A 21,762-nucleotide genomic window follows, 5' to 3' on the forward strand; every position below is an offset into this window, starting at 1 on the left:
CACCATTCTGTCCCAGAGCAGTGTTTTCCAAAAAAACAACATTCAACTGGGGAACAGGAAGGCATTTTGCCACAGCATGGCATCATTGTTGATATATACATGTAAGGAGCTGATTCTGTAACAATAATTGATAAAGCTTGTATCTCCTCTCATATAGCAGATTGTAAATCAATAAAATTATTGATAATTGGTAAGTATTCGTCATGGAGTTCAGTTACGAGTGGTGTGCCTCAGGGATCTGTTTTGGGGCCACTGCTGTTTGTAATTTTTAATAATGATCTGGATGAGGGTATAGTTGGGTGGATTAGTAAATTTGCTGATGACACCAAAGTCGGAGGTGTGGTAGATTGTGAGGAAGGGTGTCATAGTTTGCAGGGAGACTTGGACAGGTTGCAGAGCTGGGCCGAGAGGTGGCAGATGGAGTTTAATGCGGAGAAGTGTGAGGTAATTCACTTTGGCAGGAATAACAGATGTGTCGAGTATAGGGCTAACGGGAGGACTCTGAATAGTGTGGATGAACAGAGGGATCTAGGTGTATGTGTACATAGATCCCTGAAAGTTGGGAATCAAGTAGATAAGGTTGTTAAAAAGGCATACGGTGTCTTGGCGTTTATTGGTAGGGGGATTGAATTTAGGAGTCGCAGCGTCATGTTGCAACTGTACACAACTCTGGTGCGGCCGCACTTGGAGTATTGTGTGCAGTTCTGGTCCCCACATTATAGGAAGGATGTGGAGGCTTTGGAGAGGGTGCAGAGGAGGTTTATCAGGATGTTGCCTGGTATGGAGGGGAGGTCCTATGAGGAGAGACTGAGGGATTTGGGGTTGTTTTCGTTAGAAAGAAGGCGGCTAAGAGGGGATCTTATTGAAACATATAAGATGATTAGAGGTTTAGATAGGGTGGACAGTGATAGCCTTTTTCCTCGGATGGAGAAAGCTAGCACGAGGGGGCATGGCTTTAAATTAAGGGGGGATAGTTATAGGACTGATGTCAGGGGTAGGTTCTTTACCCAGAGGGTGGTGAGGGATTGGAATGCCCTGCCTGCTGCAGTTGTAAATGCGCCTAGTTTGGGGGCGTTTAAGAGATCCGTGGATAGGTTTATGGATAGAAAGGGATTGGTTTAGGTTAGAGGGTCATTGTTTTTTAACTGGTCGGAGCAACATCGTGGGCCGAAGGGCCTGTTCTGCGCTGTTATGTTCTATGTTCTAATATTGCCTGCTTCTGTGCTAGTCTTCCTATGCACTTTAGAGAAGATGATGGCCTGATGAGCACTGAAGTGGAAAACCTCAGATGCCAAGTTTTGTTTGTGAAGATGAATTATTTTGGTTGAAATCAAATTAGTTTGAGTATCTCACTGTTACAGACACACTTTTGTCACTGCTAGCAGGTGTCTAATTTCTACAAAATATTTTAATTGAGCTTTTGAGATTCAGGAGTAAAATAATTATATTAAGCCTACCTATATAATCACGAGAAAGGTATCAGCAATGCATTCTTAACATAAGAACATAAGAAATAGGAGCAGGAGTAGGCCAACTAGCCCTTCGAGCCTGCCCCGTCATTCAATAAGATCATGGCTGATCTGTCGTGGCTCAGTTCCACATTCCCGCCCTCTCCCCATAACCCTTAATCCCCTCTCTTATCAAAAACCCATCAACCCGCATCTTAAAAATATTTAGCGAGGTAGCCTCCACCACTTCAACAGGCAGAGAATTCCAGAGATTCACCACCCTTTGAGTGAAGAAGTTCCTCCTCAACTCCGTTCTAAACCGCCCCCCCTTTATCTTGAGGCTGTGCCCCTTAGTCCTACTGTCGTTTCTGAGCGGGAAGAGTCTCTCCACCTCTATCCTATCCATCCCATTCATTAAACTAATGTTATCTTAGTTCTCCCAGCAGCACAATTGCCACTGATTCAGAAGAATGTGGGTCAAAACTCCATACTCTTCGGAACAGGACACAGAAAGTTGGCTAATATTTTGGTGCAGTTCTGAGCTTGTACTGTGTTTCTAGAGATGATGGCCTTTGCATGGGACCTAAAGTGGAAGCCCTTATGTAGGTAAAAAACACAGGAAGTATTCCCAGCTATTTTCTGACAACAAGCAACACCAAAAAGTGGATCATCTGTCATTTAAATTACTGTTAGTTAGGAGACTTTTATGTAAAATGATTGGATTTACTACAGTCACTGCATTTCAAAAGTGACTCATTGTACAAGAAATGTTTTGGAATACATTACATAAATGCATCTCCTTTCTTTGCTTCAAAATGACTTTAAAATCAAAATTAATTCAATACTAATGTTAATAATTAAACATAATTAATACAACAGCAGTTCCTGACTTCTATATTCATCACATCACAGCAGTGATTAGCTTTCAGTGATTTTTCATTGGGAAGCCTATTTTAGAAAGCCACGTGGGTTTTAGCCATTTGATCTCTACCTGTATATTTTTAGGTATGGGTGAGTGAGATGCAGCTTGGGCAAATAACTGATGGTGGATATGTCATCCATTGTTTGGGTTGAAAAATGTAATACATTTCCTTGCGTGATGAATGATACCTGGAAAAAATGTTTTTTTCAAAGCTTTCATTGATATTGGAAATGATCCTGGCTTAGGTCACTGGCTGTCTGCTGTTTACACATTCACCTGTGTCTGCACGGGTTTCCTCCGAATGCTCTCCTACAGTCCATAGATGTGTGGATTGGGTGTATTGGCCATGATAAATTGCTCCCTACTGTCGGGGGCTAGCTAGGGTAAATGCATGGGGTTATGGGGATAGGGCCTGTGTGGACTTGATGGGCTGAATCGCCTCCTCCGCACTGTAGGATTTTGTGATTTTTGTAAACTGTAACATTCGCCCTTGATATTTTTCAATAGAAACATCAAAATAATAACCAAGAATACAGGTTAGCTCTGCTACCTCTCAGTGCCAGGGACCCGGCTTCAATTCTGGTTTAGGTCACTGCGCAGAGTCTGCAAGTTCTTCCTGTGCCTACATCGGTTTCCTCCTACAATCAGAAAGATGCGCTGATTTAGTGCATTGGCCGTGCTAAATTCTTCCTCAATGGGACCCCGAATGGGTGCCAGAGTGTGATTTTCACAGTAACTTCGTTGCAGTGTTAATGTAAGCCTACTTGTGACACTAATAAATGAACTAAAACTTTAAATTGTTTATCTTTTTCACCCCCCCCCCCCCCCAAAGCAGCAATGAGTGGTCTCTACCCCAACAACATCCCCTGTATATATAGAATAAATGCATGTTTCGAGAACTTTTATTTTTGTTTAATTTCAGGTATTTAGAGGTCTTCATGTTTTTTAAAAATATAAGTGCTAATTATAGCTTTGGTGTCACCTTTGTCCAAATCAAGGAGCTCCACTGGCGCCACCAATCAATGCAAAATCACCATTGGCAACGGCGCCCGAAAATGACGTCAGAGACACCAAGGTCGTAAATGAAAACTTCGAAAACGGGCTTGGACGAATAGTTTTGTTCCGTGAAGGAAAAATAAGGAATCTGCACGAAACAAGCGGCGCAATTATTAATTCGGATCAGATTTTGTTTTCGGACGAACTGTGTGACGGCCGGTGACGTCACCGTCTTAAGATGGCGGCGGGGATTTGAGGCGGTCACGTGGGCCGCGCCGCTTTGTGAGCACGTTGGCAGGTAAATGAGCAGCAAGCGCGCTCGCGCCGCAGGGATAGGGCAGCTGGTGAGAGAGCAGAGTGCGGCTCGCGGGCCGCTCCTCGGCCATTTCAAATCAGTGCCGAGCTAACGGAAAGGTGACCGCGCGGGAGGCGGCGGCGGCTTTGGCGCGCGAGTGGGGATGGATGGTGTTTGTCAGCGGCCGGGGGGTAGACTAGCGGCCTAGCCTGGGGGCCCCTCTCCGGACTCCAGTCCCTCCCTCCCTCCATCCCTTCCCTCCCTGGACCCCCATCCCAGTCCTCCTTCCCTATTCTCCTTCCGAGCCCGTCCCCGATTCCCTGGACCCGCATCCCAATCCTCTTCCACCCCCCCAACTCCTTGGATCCCAATCCTCTCCCCTCCCCGGACACCCCTCCCTGTCCCCCCCGATCCAATCCCCCCCCCCCTCCCGATCCAATCCCCCCATCTCCTTGGACCCCTGATCCAATCCCCCCGATCCGATCCCCCTCTCCTCCCCTTTCTGGACCCCCGATCGGATCCGATCCCTCCTCCTCTCCTCCCCTCCCTGGACCTCCGATCCGATCCCCCTCCTCCCCTTCCTAGACCCCCGATCCGATCCCCCTCCTCCCCTTCCTGGACCTCCGATCCGACCCCCCCCCCCTCTTCCCCTCCCTGGACCCCCGATCCGATCCCCCCTCTTCACCTTTCTGGACCTCCGATCCGATTCTCCCCTTCTCCCCTCCCTGGACCCCCGATCCGATCCCCCCTCCTCCCCTCCCTGGACCCCCGATCCGATCCCCCCATCTCCCCTCCCCGGACCCCCGATCCCCTCCCCGGGCCCCCCTCCCCTACTCTCAAGGGACTTCGGCCTTGTCATCCAGCCACCGCTGCCCTTCTATTGTCGCTCAGTCTCCAGCCTCCCCCGCCTTCACGGGAATCCAGGTCTCCGGCTGGCAGTCTCGATTCTGACGGAAGGTCATCGACCTGAACCGTTAACCCTCTTTACCTGGAGCCGCTGAGTATTTCCGGAATTTGCTGCCCACTTTCTCTTCCTCTCCTCTCTTTTCTCTCTCGCCCCAGCGCCTATATTATTTTTTCTCTAGCTCTGCCCTGGCCGGTTATATTGTGTCCATAATGGGGACAGGATGTACTGGGGGTGGTGGTGGAGTGAGGCATCGCACGTCTTTTCGTCCTCGTATTTTACTGAAGCCGTGAACGGTTTAATTTTGAGGAGTTGAGGATATGACGTTTTTTTTGTTTTGTTTGCAAGCTGTTGAAATAGTCACCGTTTTAGAAATAAAAAGTCGGTTTAAAGAAACCCTGATCAATCAGACGGGGGGGGGGTGCAATTTGGGAACAATGTGCGGACGTTGATTGCAAACTGCGGCTTCAACGCACTCGCTCACAAGGCCTCAGGAGTTAAAATAGGCAAAAGGGTACGCCGTTTCCTTGTGAGAGTTGGTTCTCTGCCAAAAACCAGGTGCCCGTTTTGTTTTAATTCCGTTGCTGGGATTAAGCGGCGGATGCGTTTGTTTTAAACGCGACGTTTTGGCTGAAAGACGAGGAAGATAGAACAATAAAATCGACGGCTGCTTTTCGTGGCCTTCCAGTTTGTCCGGCGGGGCATGGCGGAAAGATTTTTTGTTGGGGGGGATGGGAATGAAATGTGAGCTTAGCCCTCCTTGTTTACAAAATATCCAGGCGCCTTCAATTTTAAACATCAGAGCTGCCTGAAGTCTAATCCTTGGAGCTTCAGGTATTTATTAATGTGTAATAGGTTAATGTAGTGTAGCATTAATTTGAGTTTAAAAAAATAGTTTTAAGTATATAGCTTACTAACTTCTTGGCTTTCGTTTTCTGTCCTTGGAGGAATGGCCTTATGTTATTTCTACCGGTAAATTTTTGGGGGTGAGTTTGGAGAGGCCAGGTTGGACTTTCCCACCCTACCGTCAGCGGATCTTAAATGGAACCGGGATATAAGTCCCGTAGTTGGCTTTAGTGCATCTGAGTTAGGGAGAGAAAAATCAGACAGGCTTCTCAGTTGAGCACGTGGTGTTATAGCTCTTGCTGAAAATGTACGAGTGAATGTCGGTTAAGAATGCCCTTGTCTTTATCCACTGCTTTTGTGCTAACTTCCTGTCTAGGTTGGAGTGAAGAATGTCAGTGGGGAGAAGATAACACAAAGCATTGAGTAGCATTGACTTGCAATTTATCGTAGAATAGAATTCCTACAGCGCAGAAGGAGGCCATTGGGCTCATCGAGTCTGCACTGACAACAATCCCACCTAGGCCCTATCCCCATAACCCCAATTATTTACCCTGCTAGTCCCCCTGACACTAGGGGGGCAATTTAGCATGGCCAATCCATCTAAGCCACACATGTTTGGACTGTAGGAGGAAACTGGAGCACCTGGAGAAAACCCACTCAGACATGGGAAGAATGTGCAAACTCCACACAGTGACTCAAGCCGGGAATCAAACCTGTGTCCCTGGTGCTGAGGCAACAATACTAACCATTGCCACTGTGCCACCCAATTATATTGTGCTTTTTATGACCACTGGATGTTTCAAAAATGTTTTGCTGCCCATGAAGAAATGTGGTTACAGTTGTCATGTTGGAAAACCAATTTGTACATAGCAACAAAAAATCTAGAATTAAGAATCTACTGATGACGATGAAACCATTCTTGATTGTTGTAAAAGCTCATTTGGTTCACAGATGTCCTTTAGGGAGTGAAATCTGCTGCCCTTACCTGGTCTGGTCATGTGACTCCAGAGCTACAGCTCTGTAGTTGACTCAACTGCCCTCAGGCAATGAGGTATGGGCAATAAATGCTGGCTAGCCAGCGATGCCCATGTTGATGAATGAATAACAAAGCCAAATGAGTCATCCTTGATCTTGGGACCAAAAGGTATTAAGGGGAGGAGAGAACCTGACAGGGTAGAAAAACCTGTACATGTGTATATTTGTAATGATTTTGACACTTGAGTAATTTGTATGCAAGTACATGATTTAAAGCGCCAATGTAAATGATCTAATTCCTTCCCTTATTAAATAATGATTTTTCTCGAGGCATACTATTTGAGTTGGATGAATCACATTCAACACAGTAAATTGAGGAAGTAGAACAGGGTAACACTTTGGGCCAGGAGCATTCAGTATTTTGTTTTGACCAAGAAGCTGCTTGGAATGCTTGGCTCCTGAAAATCATGTCATTGGTATCTGTGATGTTCTGGAAGGCAGCATCATGCTCTGTTACTTTTGGAAGAGTTATCCAGTTGGTCTCTCTCCCCTCTTTCCTTACTGTTAACAGTATGTAACCAGTTATTCTTTGGAAGATTACCACTGAATCTGCTTCCAGCACACTTTCAATTAATGCAATCCCATAGAATCCGTACAGTGCAGAAGGAGATCATTTGGCCATCGAGTCTGCACTGACCACAAAACAATCCAGGCACTATTCCCATAACCTCACATATTTGCCCTGCTAATCTTGTGACACTAAGGCCAATTTAGCATGGCCAATCAACCTAACGCCCACATCTTTGGACTGTGAGAAGAAACCAGAGCACCCAGAGGAAACCCACGCAGGTGCGGGGAGAAAGTGCAAATTGCACACAGACAATGACCTGAGGTCAGAATTTAATCTGTCCCTGGTGCTGTGAGGCAGCAGTGCTAGCCACTATGCCGCTCCTGATCGTAACACTGATCATAAGTCTCTGCCTCTTATGGCCTCACTTATAAGCATGTACATTTATTAGTCACCTGGTACTGTTCATATATTCAGTGAGTGAGATTTATTCTGGACAGAGTTGTTGCTACCTCCACCCTTGCGATCCTCAGCAACCTGGATTGCACCCGATTTAAACTGGCTGAATTTTCTTTGTGGCTTGTCAATCTTTTAATTACCTCCTATTTATTTTGGTCCCCTCCAATCTTTACATCCCTTCACAACACAATGCCTAAGTATTCATTCAGATGTGGCTTTCTGGATGGCACTCTTGCAACAGAGTCAGGAGACTACTGGGACTTGAGCAGACAATCTAGGATGGCACTCCAATGCCGTTCAGAGGGTGTACTGCATTTCTGAGGTGCTGTCTAAACAGGTGAGTCAATTAATAGAAGCGGCATTTGCCTTCTCCAGTGGTGTAAAAAGGTTTCATGGTGCTGCTTTGAAGAACAAAGGCATTTTGATTTACTGGCCAATATGTATCCCTATTGCTGTATTACAGCTGTGACTGTCCTTCTAAATTAATTAATTGGCTGTGAAGTGCAGTTGGGCATCGTGAGATCATAAATGGTGTTACTTGTTTTACTTTTTGGTACGAGTGTTGTTGGCAAGACCAATATTTATTGCCTATCTCTATTCGTTCTTGAGAAGGAGATGGTCGGCTACCTTCACGAAGTGTTGTAATCCATGTTACTGGGTCCAGTGGCAGTGGAGAAAGTGATATGGTTCCAAGTCAGGAAAGTCTAGAAGAGTAACATGCAGGTTGTGTGGTCCTATGTGCCTGCTGACCCAGTCCTTTCTCGGTAAAAAGTGGTCATAAGTTTGGAAGGTGGTGTTAAAGGAGGCTTGGTGACTTGCTGGACATCTTGTATATAGTAGACGCTGCTGCCAGTAGAATTGGAAAGAACAAATTTTAAAAGGGTGGAAAGGGTGCTGCTTCAGCTGGTTCCATTGTTGTGGATTATGTTGAGCCTGAGTGCAGTTGGAACCGTACTTATTCAGGCAAGTAGAAAGTATTTCATAGCACTTCTGATTTGTTTCTTGTAGATGGAAAAGCTTTGGGCAGATAAGAGACGAGTAACTCACTGACCTGCTCTTGAAGCCACTGTGTGGCTGGTCCAGTTCAGGTTCTGGTCATTGGTAACTCCTAGGATGATGTTGGGGTGAGATGACAACAACAACATGTGATAATGCTTTTGAATGTCAAAGGGAGATGGTTAGATTCTTGCTCTTCTAAGTGATCATTGCATGGTATCTATATGATACTTGACAATCCAGATCTCAATGTTGTTCCAATCCTTGCTACATATGGACACAGACGACTTCAGTATTTGAGGAGTTGCAAATGGTGCTGAACGTTAAGCAAACGGTCCCCACTTCTTATGAGATTAAAGCAGCTGAAGATGGTTGGCTTAAGACAGCACCTGTGAAACTCCTACAGTGATGTCCTGGACTAACTTAATTGATCTCAAACAAGCCCAAGGAGAATTTTCTCCATGATTTCAGTTGACTTCAATTTTACTATGGCACCTTGATGCCACATTGTCAAATGCTGCCTTAATTTTGAGGATAGTCACACTCATCTCACCTCTGGAGTTCAGCTTTTTTCTCCCCCCGTACTGGGACCAAGACTAGGAGCTAAATGCCCCTGAAAGAACATAAACTGAACATGGGTGAGCAAGATATTGCTAATATTAGGAACTAATATTTTAAGTAAATTATATCTGTATTTGCATGTTTTGCAACTAAGGCAAAGGTTTAAGTTTAATTTGTGCTACTGTATTTGTGTGTTAAGAAGAGGAAGAATTGGAATTTTAATTTCACTTTAAACTTTGGCTGCATTTTTAATGAGATTTTCCAATTCTAAAGCAAACAGCATATGAAAAACTGCTGTTGCCCAGTAGCAGAGGGTTCATAGGGTCATATGATGATTGTGCTCTGAGATGCAGGGAGCAGTTTAAAATTTCTGCAGCAGGTCATGAAGGGACACTGCAAAGAGCAGGCCCAAAATTGAAAAAGAGAAAGATCCCAAAATCAAGGACAGGGACAGAAGAATGTTCCAAGAAGACCTAATCAGAGGGAAGGAAGAGTAATCTGGAACTGATCCTGTTCAGTCAAGTTAAGTATGGAGCAGACACTTGAGGGGGTAGAGTTGCAGGAAGCAGATTGAAAGAGGAAAGCAAGATGCCAGAGATCCAAGGAGACCCAAAGGTTGGTAACTCCATATTGTAGGCCTGTGAAGCAGTCATGTTCTTTTGGCACAGCTGGGTATCTGAGATTATGTGGAAGGTGAAGCTTGAATGTAAGTTGTGCTCCAGGGCAGAAGGAGTTGGATCCTTTGTGAAGACATGCACAAGAAAACATTGTTGGGAGAAACATAAAAGATAAGAGTAGGAGGAAGCCATTTGATTCTTTGAGACTGTTCTGCCATTTATTACGATCGTGACTGATCATCCAACCCAATATCCTAATCCTGCTTTCTCCTCCATAACGTTTAATCCCACTTGCCCCGAGTGTCCTATCCAGCCTCCTTTTGAAAACATTCAATGTTTTGGCATCAACTACTTCCCGTGGTAGTGAATTCCACGGGCTCGTCACTGTGTGAAGAAATGTCTCCTCACCTCCAACCTAAATGGTCTATCCTGAATCTTCAGACTGTCAAAAACAATCCTAACCTAGTCAATCTCTCCTCGTACATCATTCCTGCCATCCGTGGAATCAGCCTGATAAACCTTCGCTGCACTCCCTCGAGAGAAAAAGCATTCTTCCTCCGAAAAGGAGACTAAAACTGCACACAATACTCTAGGTGTGGCCTCAGCAAGGCTCTATATAATTACAACAACCCATCCCTGCTCCTGTACTTGCAACCTCTAGCAATGAAGGCTAACATGCCAGTTGCCTCCTTTACCGCTTGCTGCACCTGCATGCTTACCTTCAGTGATTGGTGCACAAGGACACTCAGGTTCTGGTGCATAAGGACAGTCAGGTTCTGCTGCACACTTCCCTCTCCCAATTTACAGCCAAGAAGATTCAAGGTATGTTCTTTGAGAGCAGAGATTGAAAAGTGAAAGACTGTTCCAGTGAGACCATTTGATCAGTGTGACAAGCAAATTGGGGGTGGTAGAGATAATGACAAACCTAACAAGAAGTTGAATTAGGTGTCATCTGTAACTTTAAGAGTATGGTGTGTCTGTGCACAGTTTGCCTATTGTTTTAACTGGACTGGATACTTTGAACATTTAGAGTATGAGACTTTCTAACTTATTCATTCCTGGGACATGGGCATTGCTGACCGGCCAGCATTTATTGCCCATTCTTAGTTGCCCTTAAGAAGATGGTGGTGAGCTGCCTTCTTGAAATGCTGCAGTGCACATGCTGTGGGTTAACTTAGAATGCCATGGAGCAGGGAATTCCAGGATATTAGCCAAGTCAGTATGGCAAGTGGCTTGGGGGAGGGGGGGGAGACTTGGAGGTGATGGTGTTCCCATGTATCTGCTGCCCTTGTCACTCTAGATGGAAGTGGTTATGGGTTTGGAATGTGCTGCCTAAGGATCTTTGGTGAATTGCTGCAATGAACCTTGTAGGTAGTATTTGTGCTGCTGCTACTGAATGTTGGTGGTGGAGGGAGTGGATGCTTGTGGGTGTGGTGCCTATCAAGCCGATTGCTTTGGTCTGGATGGTGTCAAGACTCTTTTGTTGGAACTGCATCCATCCAGGCAAGCAGCAAGTATTCAATTCCATTCCTGACTTGTAGATGGTGGATAAGCTTTGAGGAGTCTGAGGTGAGTTACTTGCCACAGTATTCCAAGCCTTTGACTTGCTGTTGTAGCCACTATTAATGTGGTGAATCAAAGAATCTGTACAGAAAGGCCATTCAGCCCACTGAACCTGTACTGTCAGCAATCCTACCCAGACCCTATCCCTGTATTCCACATATTTACCCTGCTAATCCCTCTAAACTGTGCATCCCAGGACACTAAGGGGTAATTTAGCATAGCCAATGCACCTAATCCAAGCATCTTTGCACTGTGGGAGGAAACCGGAACACCCAGGAGAAACCCACGCAGACACTGGGAGAACATGCAAACTCCACACACAGCAACCCAAGCTGGGAATCGAACCCTGGACCCTAGTGCTGTGAGGCAACAGTGCTAACCAGTATGCCCAGTCCGGATGAGTTTGTGGGTGATGGTAGCCCCAAGGATGTTGACAGTGGGGGATTGTGGTTACTTTCCACTTGTCAGTTGAAGTCTGGATATTTAAATGAAGTGCTTCAGTATCTGAGAAATAAATCTTATGTATCTGTGAAGGAATATTTGGTGTAAAGTAATATTGTAGTTCATATTTTATTGTTTGATAAATGTTTTGTTCTTTTATAAAGTATACCAACAGTCTATTAAGTAGCTGTCCTTCATGTATCTAAACGAAAGTTAGGATTTATCAAGCTGAGTTCCACTCTGGGATCTCAGATGTCCAGTAGTATCAGCTGAGGTAGTAACAAAGTAATTGCCACTTGATTGCACTGTTGACGGCATCTTCCATTGCTCTGGTGGTCAAGAATAGAACTGATGGGGAACTAGTTGGCCAGGTAGGATTTGTTCTTTTTAGACAGGATGTACTTAAAGGTGTTTTCTCCCTCCCACATTTGTTTGGTAGATGCTAATGCAGTAGCTGTAATTGAAAAGCTTGACTGGGGAAATTGTTAAATCTAGAGCATGTCCTTAATTGTGCTTCTGAGATGTTGTCAGGGCCTTTGCAGTAGTCTGGTGAGCTTAACAGTTTCTCTATCGTTATGTGGAGTGAGTCACATTGGCTAAAGATGAGCATTTGTGATGTTGGAGACCTTGGAAGGGAAAGATTAGCCAACTTTGCACATGGTTTCAAGAACTTCATCCGTCTCTTTTGCCCTGTGTGCTGGGTTCCCCCGTTGTTGAGACTGGGGATATTTTTGTGGAGCCACTGCCACCACCTCATACGGTGGTTTTGTCCACCACCATTCATGGCTGGTTGAGGCAGAACTGCAGAGCTTTCATGTGGCCTCACAAGGTTAGTACCTAATTTTTGGCTGATTCGTGCTGCTGCTGGAATGCTCTGCTGCGTTTTCTTTACCACCATTAATTATGATGGTAATAAGAGTGGGGGAAATGCTAGATTACGTGGTTACAATTTTGTTGCTGACTAAAAGTCAGTCTTTTAGCGTGTTATGCCACTGGTATTTTCTTTTCAGTCCCATATCATCCTGTATTTCTCTATTTTACTCTTTAGACATTGAAAAAAGACCCATGCCCTTTACTGCCTGCTTTCATTTTTCAGTTCTGTGTTTTATTTTCTGTAGTGTACGGTATTGTGAATTTGACATATATTCCCTTTTCTCTATTTTAGTCTTGATCTGCAGACATCCAAAGAAAATCTCAAAATTATATTTTTATTTTATCAGTTCTAAATGCTACAATATTCTGTAGTTGTATTGCAAAGAGAAGTAACTTGACCGTATGAATACTCATGGGGGATGGGGAGATTATTATCTGATCTGTTTTTAGAAAGGTTAAGTTTCATTTTTGGTGCCACGTTATGACTAGGCTATCTCACAGTTTCAGGCCATTGGCTTCTCTGTGGTACCTCATTGGCAACTTCTTTCTGCATACATACATGGGGTTCATATCCACAGATCTCTAAAGGTTGCCACTCAAGTGGACAGCCGTGAAGAAGGCTCATAGTGTTAGCATTTATTAACAGGGGGTTTGAGTTTGAATCGTGGGGTTATGCTGCAATTATACCGGGTGTTGGTGAGACCACATTTGGAATATTGTGTTCAGTTCTGGTCACCTTACTATAAGAAGGATGTGGAAGCATTGGAGAGAGTGCAGAGGAGATTTACCAGGATGCTGCCTGGTTTGGAGGGTAGGCCTTATGAGGAAAGGTTGAGGGAGCTGGGGCTTTCCTGTTTGGTGTGGAGGAGGATGAGAGGCGACTTAATAGAGGTTTATAAGATGATGAGGGGGATAGAGTGAACGTGCAGAGACTAGTTCCTCGGGTGGATGTAGCTGTTACTAGGGGACATAAGTATAAGATTCATGGTGGGAGATATAGGAGGGATGTCAGAGGTAGATTCTTCGCTCAGAGAGTGGTTGGGGTGTGGAATACACTGCCTGCTGTGATAGTGGAGTCGGACGCTTTAGGAATTTTCAAGCGGTTATTGGAAAGTCACATGGAACACATCAGAATGATAGGGAGTGGGATAGCTTGATCTTGAGGTTTGGACATAGCTCGGCACAACATTGAGGGCCAAAGGGCCTGTATTGTGCTGTACTGTTCTATGTTTCTATAAGCCTAGACTAATCTTGACGGGCTATTAATTGGAGTCAGGAGCATCACAAATGAGTGATTCTCTTCACATGTGCTGTGGCAGAAATAATGGCATATTGACCAGAAATGAGTACTTGAACTGTTTTCTCTCCTTGGGCCTGTGTTCTCAGACAGGTTGTCATTTTCACTCATCTGCAAATGAGTCCCATTGTGAGCAATGAATTTACCAAGTGAGTCACTTGACAAATGCATTTAGTGGCCCTGTAAAAGCGATCAGAATTATAAATAGATTTTACTAATGGATTGCATACCTTATGTCAAAAATGCAGCAGTTTGTTCAAAATGGATGGAAAAACAACGCGTGGCTAAAAGATTGGTTGAAGAAACTGGTTTGTGTGTGAAATTTTTTAACTTGTCCTTGGGAAGTGGATTATTTTGTCAGGCTGCATTTGTTGGTGTCTCATTGCCATGAAAACTTGGGCTGTCTTTTATTGTGGTGTTTGCTCAATGCAAGTTTGAGGAGCAGATCCATCTTTCAGTGAGATGCTTATAGTCTCAATACTTTGGTCTGTCTCCATTTTGGATGGGTGGTGATTTTTTTTTGCCCATATACATCTGCAGACTTTTTTTTTATTTCTTGTCCCAGTATCAACTCTCTGCTTGCAAGGCCCCTAAAGCTCGTTTCAGATGAAACAACTTAATTGTATGCTTAATTTAGTATATTGTGTTGATGTGGTCTCCTACACTGGGTAGATCAAACATGGATTGGGTGACTGCTTTAAGGAATTCCTATTTTCCAGTATGAAAGTTTGATCCTCAGCTTCCGATCATCAATGTTTTGGTCTCTTAGTCTGAATACTGTTCCCTGTTGTTCCATTGAACCTTGATGTTAGCTTGAGGAACAGCACATCATCAATTAGGCATTCTCCAGCCTTCTGGATATGAATTCAGTAATTTAATGTATAAACTCTGCTTCCATTTGATTTGTACAGCACCCTGTTGCTGATACCTTAATATATCAAAGACGGAATTAATTAAGGTAGCCAAATGAGACCTAGCCCAGGTTACTGAGAGGCAAGGGAAGAAACAGCTGGGACAAAATCTTCTGAGAAAGTAGAGGTGAAGGAAATTTGGGATGTCGTCTATGATTCTCACCAGCTTTTACAAATGAACCATAGGAAGCATTCTTTCTGGTTGTATCACTGCTTGATATGGCTTCTGCTCTGTCCACGACTGCAAAAAACTGCAAAAGGTGGTGAATGTAGCCCAATCCATTACGCAAACCAGCCTTGCATCCTTTGACATTGTCTACACTTCCTGCTGCTTCAGCAAAACAGCCAGCATAAGTAAGGGTCCCACGCACTCCGGACATTCTCTCTTCCACCTTGTTCCATCAGGAAAAAGATACAGAAGTCTGAGGTTCGAGTACCAACTGACTCCAGAACAGTTTCTTCTCTGCTGCTGTTGGACTTTTGAATGGATCTTGCATTAAATAGATCTTTCTCTGCACCCTAGCTATAACTATAACCTACATTCTGTGCACTCTCAGTTCCTTCTCTGTGAACAGTATGCTTTGTTTAGCACGTAAGAAACAATACTTTTCACTGTGCTAATACCTGACAAATCAAATCTCAACAGATATTTTTACATCTTCTTTGACCATAGATGAGGTTTCAGAGGACTGGAGAATGGCGAATGTTGTTTGCTTGTTTAAGAAAGGAAGCAGGGATAATACAGCCAATTATTAGGCTGGTGAGCCTGACATCAGTGGCAGGGAAGCTTTTGGAGAAGATACTGAGGGACAAGATATATGCACATTCGGAGGAAAACAGATTAGTTAGTGGCAGGCAGCACAGTTTTGTACGGGAAAGGTCATGTCTCACTAACTTGATTCAGTTTTTTGAAGAGGCAGCAAAGAAAACTGATGAGGGAAGGGCTGTGGATGTAGTTTATATGGACTTTAGTAAGGTATTTGACAAGGTCTTACATGACAGACTGGTACAAAAACTAAAATCACATGGAATTCGGGGTGGGCTGTTGAGATGGGTACAGAATTGGCTTGGTTATAGAAGACAGTAGCGCAGGAAGACAGTTTTTCAAAATGAAGATCTCTAGCTAGTGGTGTTCCGCAGGGATCAGTGTTGGGACCTCTTTGTAGTGTATTTGAATGACCTGGAAGAAAATGTGGGTGGCCTGATTAATTTTGCAGATGGTGAGAATTGTCAGAGGATAAAACAGGGTATAGATGGATTGGAGACTCGGGCACAAATGGCAGATGGAGATTAACTCCGGCAAATGCGAGGTAATGCATTTTGGAGTTAGTTTTGAGTTGCAGAAGTTGGGAAATCAGCTATGTAAAATCTTGGTTAGGCTGCATTTGGAATATTGCTTGCAGTTCTGGCCACCACACTGGCAGTAGGATGTGGAAGCTTTGGAGAGAGTGCAAAGAAGGTTCACCGGGATGTTGCCTGGTCTTGGGTGTTGGCTACGAGGAGAAGTTGAAAAAACTAGGATTGTTTTCACTGGAAAGGCTGAGGGGAGACATGATAAAGGTGTACAAAATTGAGGGGCTTAGATGGGGTGGGTAGTCAGAAGCTTTTTCCAAGGTTGGAAGTGTCAATTACAAGAGGGCACAGGTTCATGATGAGAGGGGAAAAGTTTAAGAGCAATGTGCAGGGAAGTTTTTCACGCAGAATGGTGGGTGTCTGAAACATACTGCCAGAGTTGGTGGTGGAAGTAGGCAGATTAATTGCATTCCTAACCACGTCTAGGAATCAGAAACTAAGCTTTTCTTTGGGTGAAACAGAATGCCAGCAGCAGATCGATTAGACTTATTCAGCTGAGACAGCTCACAATAGCAATATTTATGTGAATAGGGAGGAAATAGAGGGATACAGACTGGGTAAGGGCAGAAAGTTTTTAAGTTGGTACAGGCTTGTAGGGCTGAAGGCCCTGTTCCTGTGCTGTACTTTTCTTCTTTGATTCCTCTAATCCCACTTAAATGCTCTTGTTTACTTGGCTGTTTACCTTTGCCTTGCACCATCACCCCATTGTCATTTACTCTCCTGCTTTCCAACCCATTACACCCGCACTTTTTTCTTCCCCTCATGCCTCTATTTAAACGTCGGTGCATCCCTGTTTCTAATGAAAGATCATCAACCTGAAATATTAGCTGTTTCTGTTTGCATAAGTGCTACCTGACTTGACCATTTCAAGCATTTCTTTTATTTCTGCCATCTAATATTTAAACAGTTCAGAGAGCATTAAGAGGCAACTGCAATGTGGCCTAGTCAATAAAATAGTTAGAGATAGTCAAAGCGTATCAGTGAACTAGTTCAATTTTTATGACGGCTCTACAGCTTTTCTTGTTGTTTTTCTTCTTACACAGATGACCAGTTTTTAAAATCTTATTTCTATAATTTGACATGATAAATTTCAACTCAGATTCTCAGTTGCTATTATACAGACATGTTAAAGATTGGGAGAGGCTTAGATGTTTAGGGTGAAATTCCAGACAGGGTCAGATGGTTGAAGGTTTTAGCATTGATGGTGGTGCAGAAAGCTGAAAATACAAGTTATTCTCTTCACAGGCCCAAAAGCATTTAGGAGGTAGATTGGGAAAAGGCTGTGGTCGTTTTTATAGACATGAATTTATGCTGCTTTTAATTTCATTATTGGATGTTATTAAACATAGCCTTTTATGAAAGCTGCATAATTTTAATGCTCATATTACTCTTGGAGGCATTAGTGGAGACTTGTTGATAAATCTACAGTAAAACTTTCTTTTTGTGTCCTTGAATATGGCTTACAAATGACCAAATTCACAAATTGTTGCTCACAAAAATGAAGATGATTTTTTGTTTTGAAGGGTACAGGGATGAAGTAGTACAAAGGTCTGTGCTATTTGAGTGTTGGAGTTTTGCTAAAGTCAGTAGTGTAAATCTCTTGTTAGCCATCTATTTTAAGAGATGCATATTTGAGATTATGTGTTTTTGACAAGTATGTATGTGCATTCATATTCATTTCTATTTTCTGTTGCAGTCTCATGTCATCAGATTTATTTCTAGTTAGAAGGATGGCATTGCTATGGATATGTGGCTTTTGACTACTTATGGGAGAAATGTGAAATTTGCTAGGGGTCGCAGGAGTTGGATGAACTCTCTTTATTGTTGGTTGTGCAGCTAAGCTCAGTTTAAGTAATAGAAACCATAGAGGGAAGATGTGTGGAGGAGAGGAGTGACAGTCCTGAAAACAATAGCTTGATCAATGGTGGGGTTGAGGCTCATGGCAGGTAAGAGAAATATTGAAGAGTTAACACTTGGCCTCTGCTATGTAAGAGGTTCTTTTGATTTAGCATACTGTGTTTGCTGCTCACAATGTTGTCTCCGTTAGAGACTGAATGTACATTGGGTGATCATTTTGCAGAACACCTCTTCAACCTGCAAGCATAACCCTGAATTATGCTCATCGTTTTAATTCTTGACTGTGCTCTCTTGCATTGTAAATTGTGCTCTAAGTTCCTTTTATTAATTGGTTTCTGTTTGAATCCTTTTTAGCTGCAGGACCAGTATTCAAGAGTTTTAACTCTGACGTGGCTTAGATATTAAGATTTTATATAGAACAGCTGGGATTGAATTATCATAGCTGTTGACATGTAGGCTTTCCAGATGTGAGAATCCTAGAATCCCTATAGTGCAGAAGGGGGCCATTTGGCCCATTGAGTTTCCACCAACAGCAATCCCGCCCAGGCTCTATCCCTGTAACATGATATTTACCCTGTTAACCCCCCTGAAACTAAGGGGCAATTTAGCATGGCTTATTAACCCAACCACACATCTTTGGAGCTGCAACCTGCAGCTACAGATAATACTAATGCATTTGGGTTATTTTGTTTTGGATAACTGAATTCTGAGTAAAATGTTTTTTCTTTGGGATTAATAAATACAGACATTTGTGTGTATTTCTTGTACATAATGAGAATTGCAAATATAAAGTGAAAAACTGGGCTTTTAAGGAAAGGCTGAACTTGGATGACCTTTGTATTGCTGCATTTTTTAAAGAAAATTGCATATTAATTTAAGATGCTATTGCATAAATTTTAGGAAATGTAATTTCAAAAGGTATCATATTTGTGATGATACACTGAGTTTTCCTTTGCTGGAAATTTAGTTCCTCTTGGGGTAAATGAGTGTGCCAACATCGGATTAATTTGTTTATTGCACACTTAGTCAGACTTGTCCTCTGTGTTGGCTTGATTGTCTTCTAGGAAATTGTTCCTTTTAAGGGCCCGAGATTACTTTGTATTTCAGCTGTTGGATGGAAAATGTCCATCTTGCTGAAAGGTTATCTTCGTCCCCTGTTGTTGTATGGAGGACTGTGTCAGCAGATGAAGAAATGTAGCTGCCTCTTAATGATTGTACCAGTTTCTACTGAGTAAAATATCCATGTTTGGGGTTGGAATATTAAGATAAAGTAGAAGCAGGAGTGGGCCGTTTGGCCCTACAAGCCTGCTCCGCCATTTATTTTGATCATGGCTCATCATTGAATTCAGTATCCTGATTTCACTCCGCCCGCCCGCCAAATATCCCTTGATCCCCTTATCCCCGAGAGCTATATCTAATTCCTTCTTAAAATTGGTTAACATGTTGACCTCAACTACATTCTGTGTTAGTGAATTCCCACACGTTCACCACCCTCTTGGCGAAGAAATTTCTCCTTCCTGAATGTGAAAAGGTTTATTCTTTATTATCAAACTATGCCTCTAGTTCTGGACTCTTCCACCATTGTTTCTGAATCTGCCCTATCTTAACCCTGTTAGAATTTTGTAAGTTTCGTTGACATCCCCACTCACTCTTCTAAACTCCACTGAATATAATTCTAACCAACTTGTTCTGTCCTCATAAGACAGACCTGCCATCGCAGGAATATAGAAGTGATTGGATCAGGATTTGGACACCTCCCCAATACACTCCCTGTGGCCTGACTTTTTTTATGCAGCTTGGGCATTTGGGATATTTGCTGAAGTTACTGTAAAATAATACTGGAAAGGATTTCAGTTAATTATTGGTATCTCATCTTGTGTCTTATTAGCTCCGGTCCACAGTGATATTTTTTGAAGACTGTTAGGGATGTGAGCATCTTGTCTCCATGCCTCTTTCCACTTGCCTTTCAATCAACTTATGCCCAAACCATTTGGAATGTTTGTCGTTCCTAATGGATTTTTGGATTTTTACTGCAGAAAACATGCCAAAGTTGTAATGTTCAATGCTTCTTTTTCAGATTTTCTATTTTGTACATACATTGTTTTGTATATACTGTATATGATGACTTCGGTGGGCAATGACCGATCTCGCGGAACTCGGGACAAGATACAAACACAAACATGCGCACAGCTACAGAAACCAGTACAGGTAAGGAGCTGAATACTTTTGACAGTTGCCATTGCAAAACTGGTCAGGGAAGAAAAGCATCTTTAGGTAAGCAAGTATTTTACAGTGATAGCATATGAATATTTGCCGAAAAGAATCGTTCATATTCCATCACTAATAGGGTTTTGCAAATATAAGCACATTCTGAGCTGGTGTCTGAGGTGCCTTTGACATGTGAAACAAACGTCACTGTTTTCTCTTAATCTGCCTGAACCATCTGAATGTGCATGAATGAAACATTTTTTTCATTTTAGTTAGAGTTCATGTCATTCTGGAGTTGATAATTATGTTTGGGCCGCAAATCTGAACAGTTCAAGTTTTAACCAGGTTCTGCTGCCTTAGTCATTGATTTGTCATTTGCCATAGGAACCTTTTTCACTGCTTGTCTTTTTAAACCCTTCCCATGTTAAATAATAGTAGGAGAGATTATTATTTAAAAGGCAAAAAGCTGCAGCATGCTATGGTGCAGAGGGACCTGGGGGTCCTTGTGCACGAATCACAAAAACCCAGTCTGCAGGTGCAGCAGGTGATCAAGAAAGCAAATGGAATGTTGGCCTTGAAAGCGCGGGGGATAGAATATAAAAGTAGGGAGGTCTTGCTGCAACTGTACAGGGTACTGGTGAGGCCGCAACTGGAGTACTGTGTGCAGTTTTGGTCGCCGCATTTGTGGAAGGATATATTGGCCTTGGAGGGAGTGCAGAGAAGATTCACTAGGCTGATACTGGAGATGAGGGGGTTAGCCTATGAGGAGAGATTGAATAGACTGGGTCTGTACTCGTTGGAGTTTAGAAGGTTGAGGGGGAATCTTATACAGACATATAAGATAATGAAGGGGCTAGATAGGGTAGAGGTAGAGAGATTCTTCTCGCTTAGAAAGGATAGTAGAACTAGAGGGCACAGCCTCAAAATAAGGGGGGTGCAGTTTAGATCGGAGTTGAGGAGGAACTTCTTCACTCAAAGGGTGGTGAGTCAAAGAACAAAGAACAACCCAGCATGGGAAACAGGCCCTTCGGTCCAACAAGCCCGCGCCGCCGCATCCTCCTACACCTGTTCTACCCTGCGTGTCTACGAGTGGAACCCCTAACTTAGCCAGATTCAGGGGAGAATAGTGTCAGTTTGGTAAACCAATCAGCCTAAAAGCACATCTTTGGGGTGTGGGAGGAAACCGGAGCGCCCGGAGGAAACCCACGCAACCACAGGGAGAATGTGCAAACTCCCACAGACACAGGCCCAAATCCATGTATCTGCACAGCTAGCAGTGCTAGTCACTGAGCTGTTGCGGCGCCTGTCTACCGGTCCAGGATCAAGCACACACACCGACACGAAGTACGAGGCCACTCCTGGAACCTCCAGGAGCAGCCCACGCACGACCCACCGTGTGCATGCCCCTCGTTTGACAACAAGGTGGACCTCCACCTGCGGAATAAAAAGACAAAAACATTAACATACAAGTCTGCATTTCCGGTGTCTCCTGAGGCTCTGACCCTATTTAATATCCCCTACTATAATCCTCCATCCCTGTTTCGCTCATGTGTCTATCTAAGTAAACCTTAAATGAGTCCAACGTTCCTGCCTCCACCACCCTACTCCGGTAGCACGTTCCATACCCCCACGACCCTCTGCTTGAAGAACCTTCCTCTCACATCCAAATTAT

At 43.6% G+C, this 21,762-nt stretch overlaps 1 protein-coding gene across 1 annotated transcript in view; it reads left to right on the top strand.

Moving 5' to 3' along the window:
- Window positions 1-3,623: 3,623 nt before the first annotated feature.
- Window positions 3,624-21,762, top strand: part of ubap2a (ubiquitin associated protein 2a) — a 144,298-nt gene continuing 126,159 nt past the window's right edge. The window contains exons 1-2 of the mRNA XM_080213840.1: window positions 3,624-3,664; window positions 19,960-20,090. Coding sequence (XP_080069966.1) covers window positions 20,001-20,090 — 90 coding nt within the window. The 5' untranslated portion in view covers window positions 3,624-3,664; window positions 19,960-20,000. The remainder of the gene's footprint in view (window positions 3,665-19,959; window positions 20,091-21,762) is intronic.

Source organism: Carcharhinus amblyrhynchos, chromosome 1, assembly GCF_965287045.1.
Source record: "Carcharhinus amblyrhynchos chromosome 1, sCarAmb.v2.hapA, whole genome shotgun sequence".
Lineage (NCBI taxonomy): Eukaryota > Metazoa > Chordata > Chondrichthyes > Carcharhiniformes > Carcharhinidae > Carcharhinus > Carcharhinus amblyrhynchos.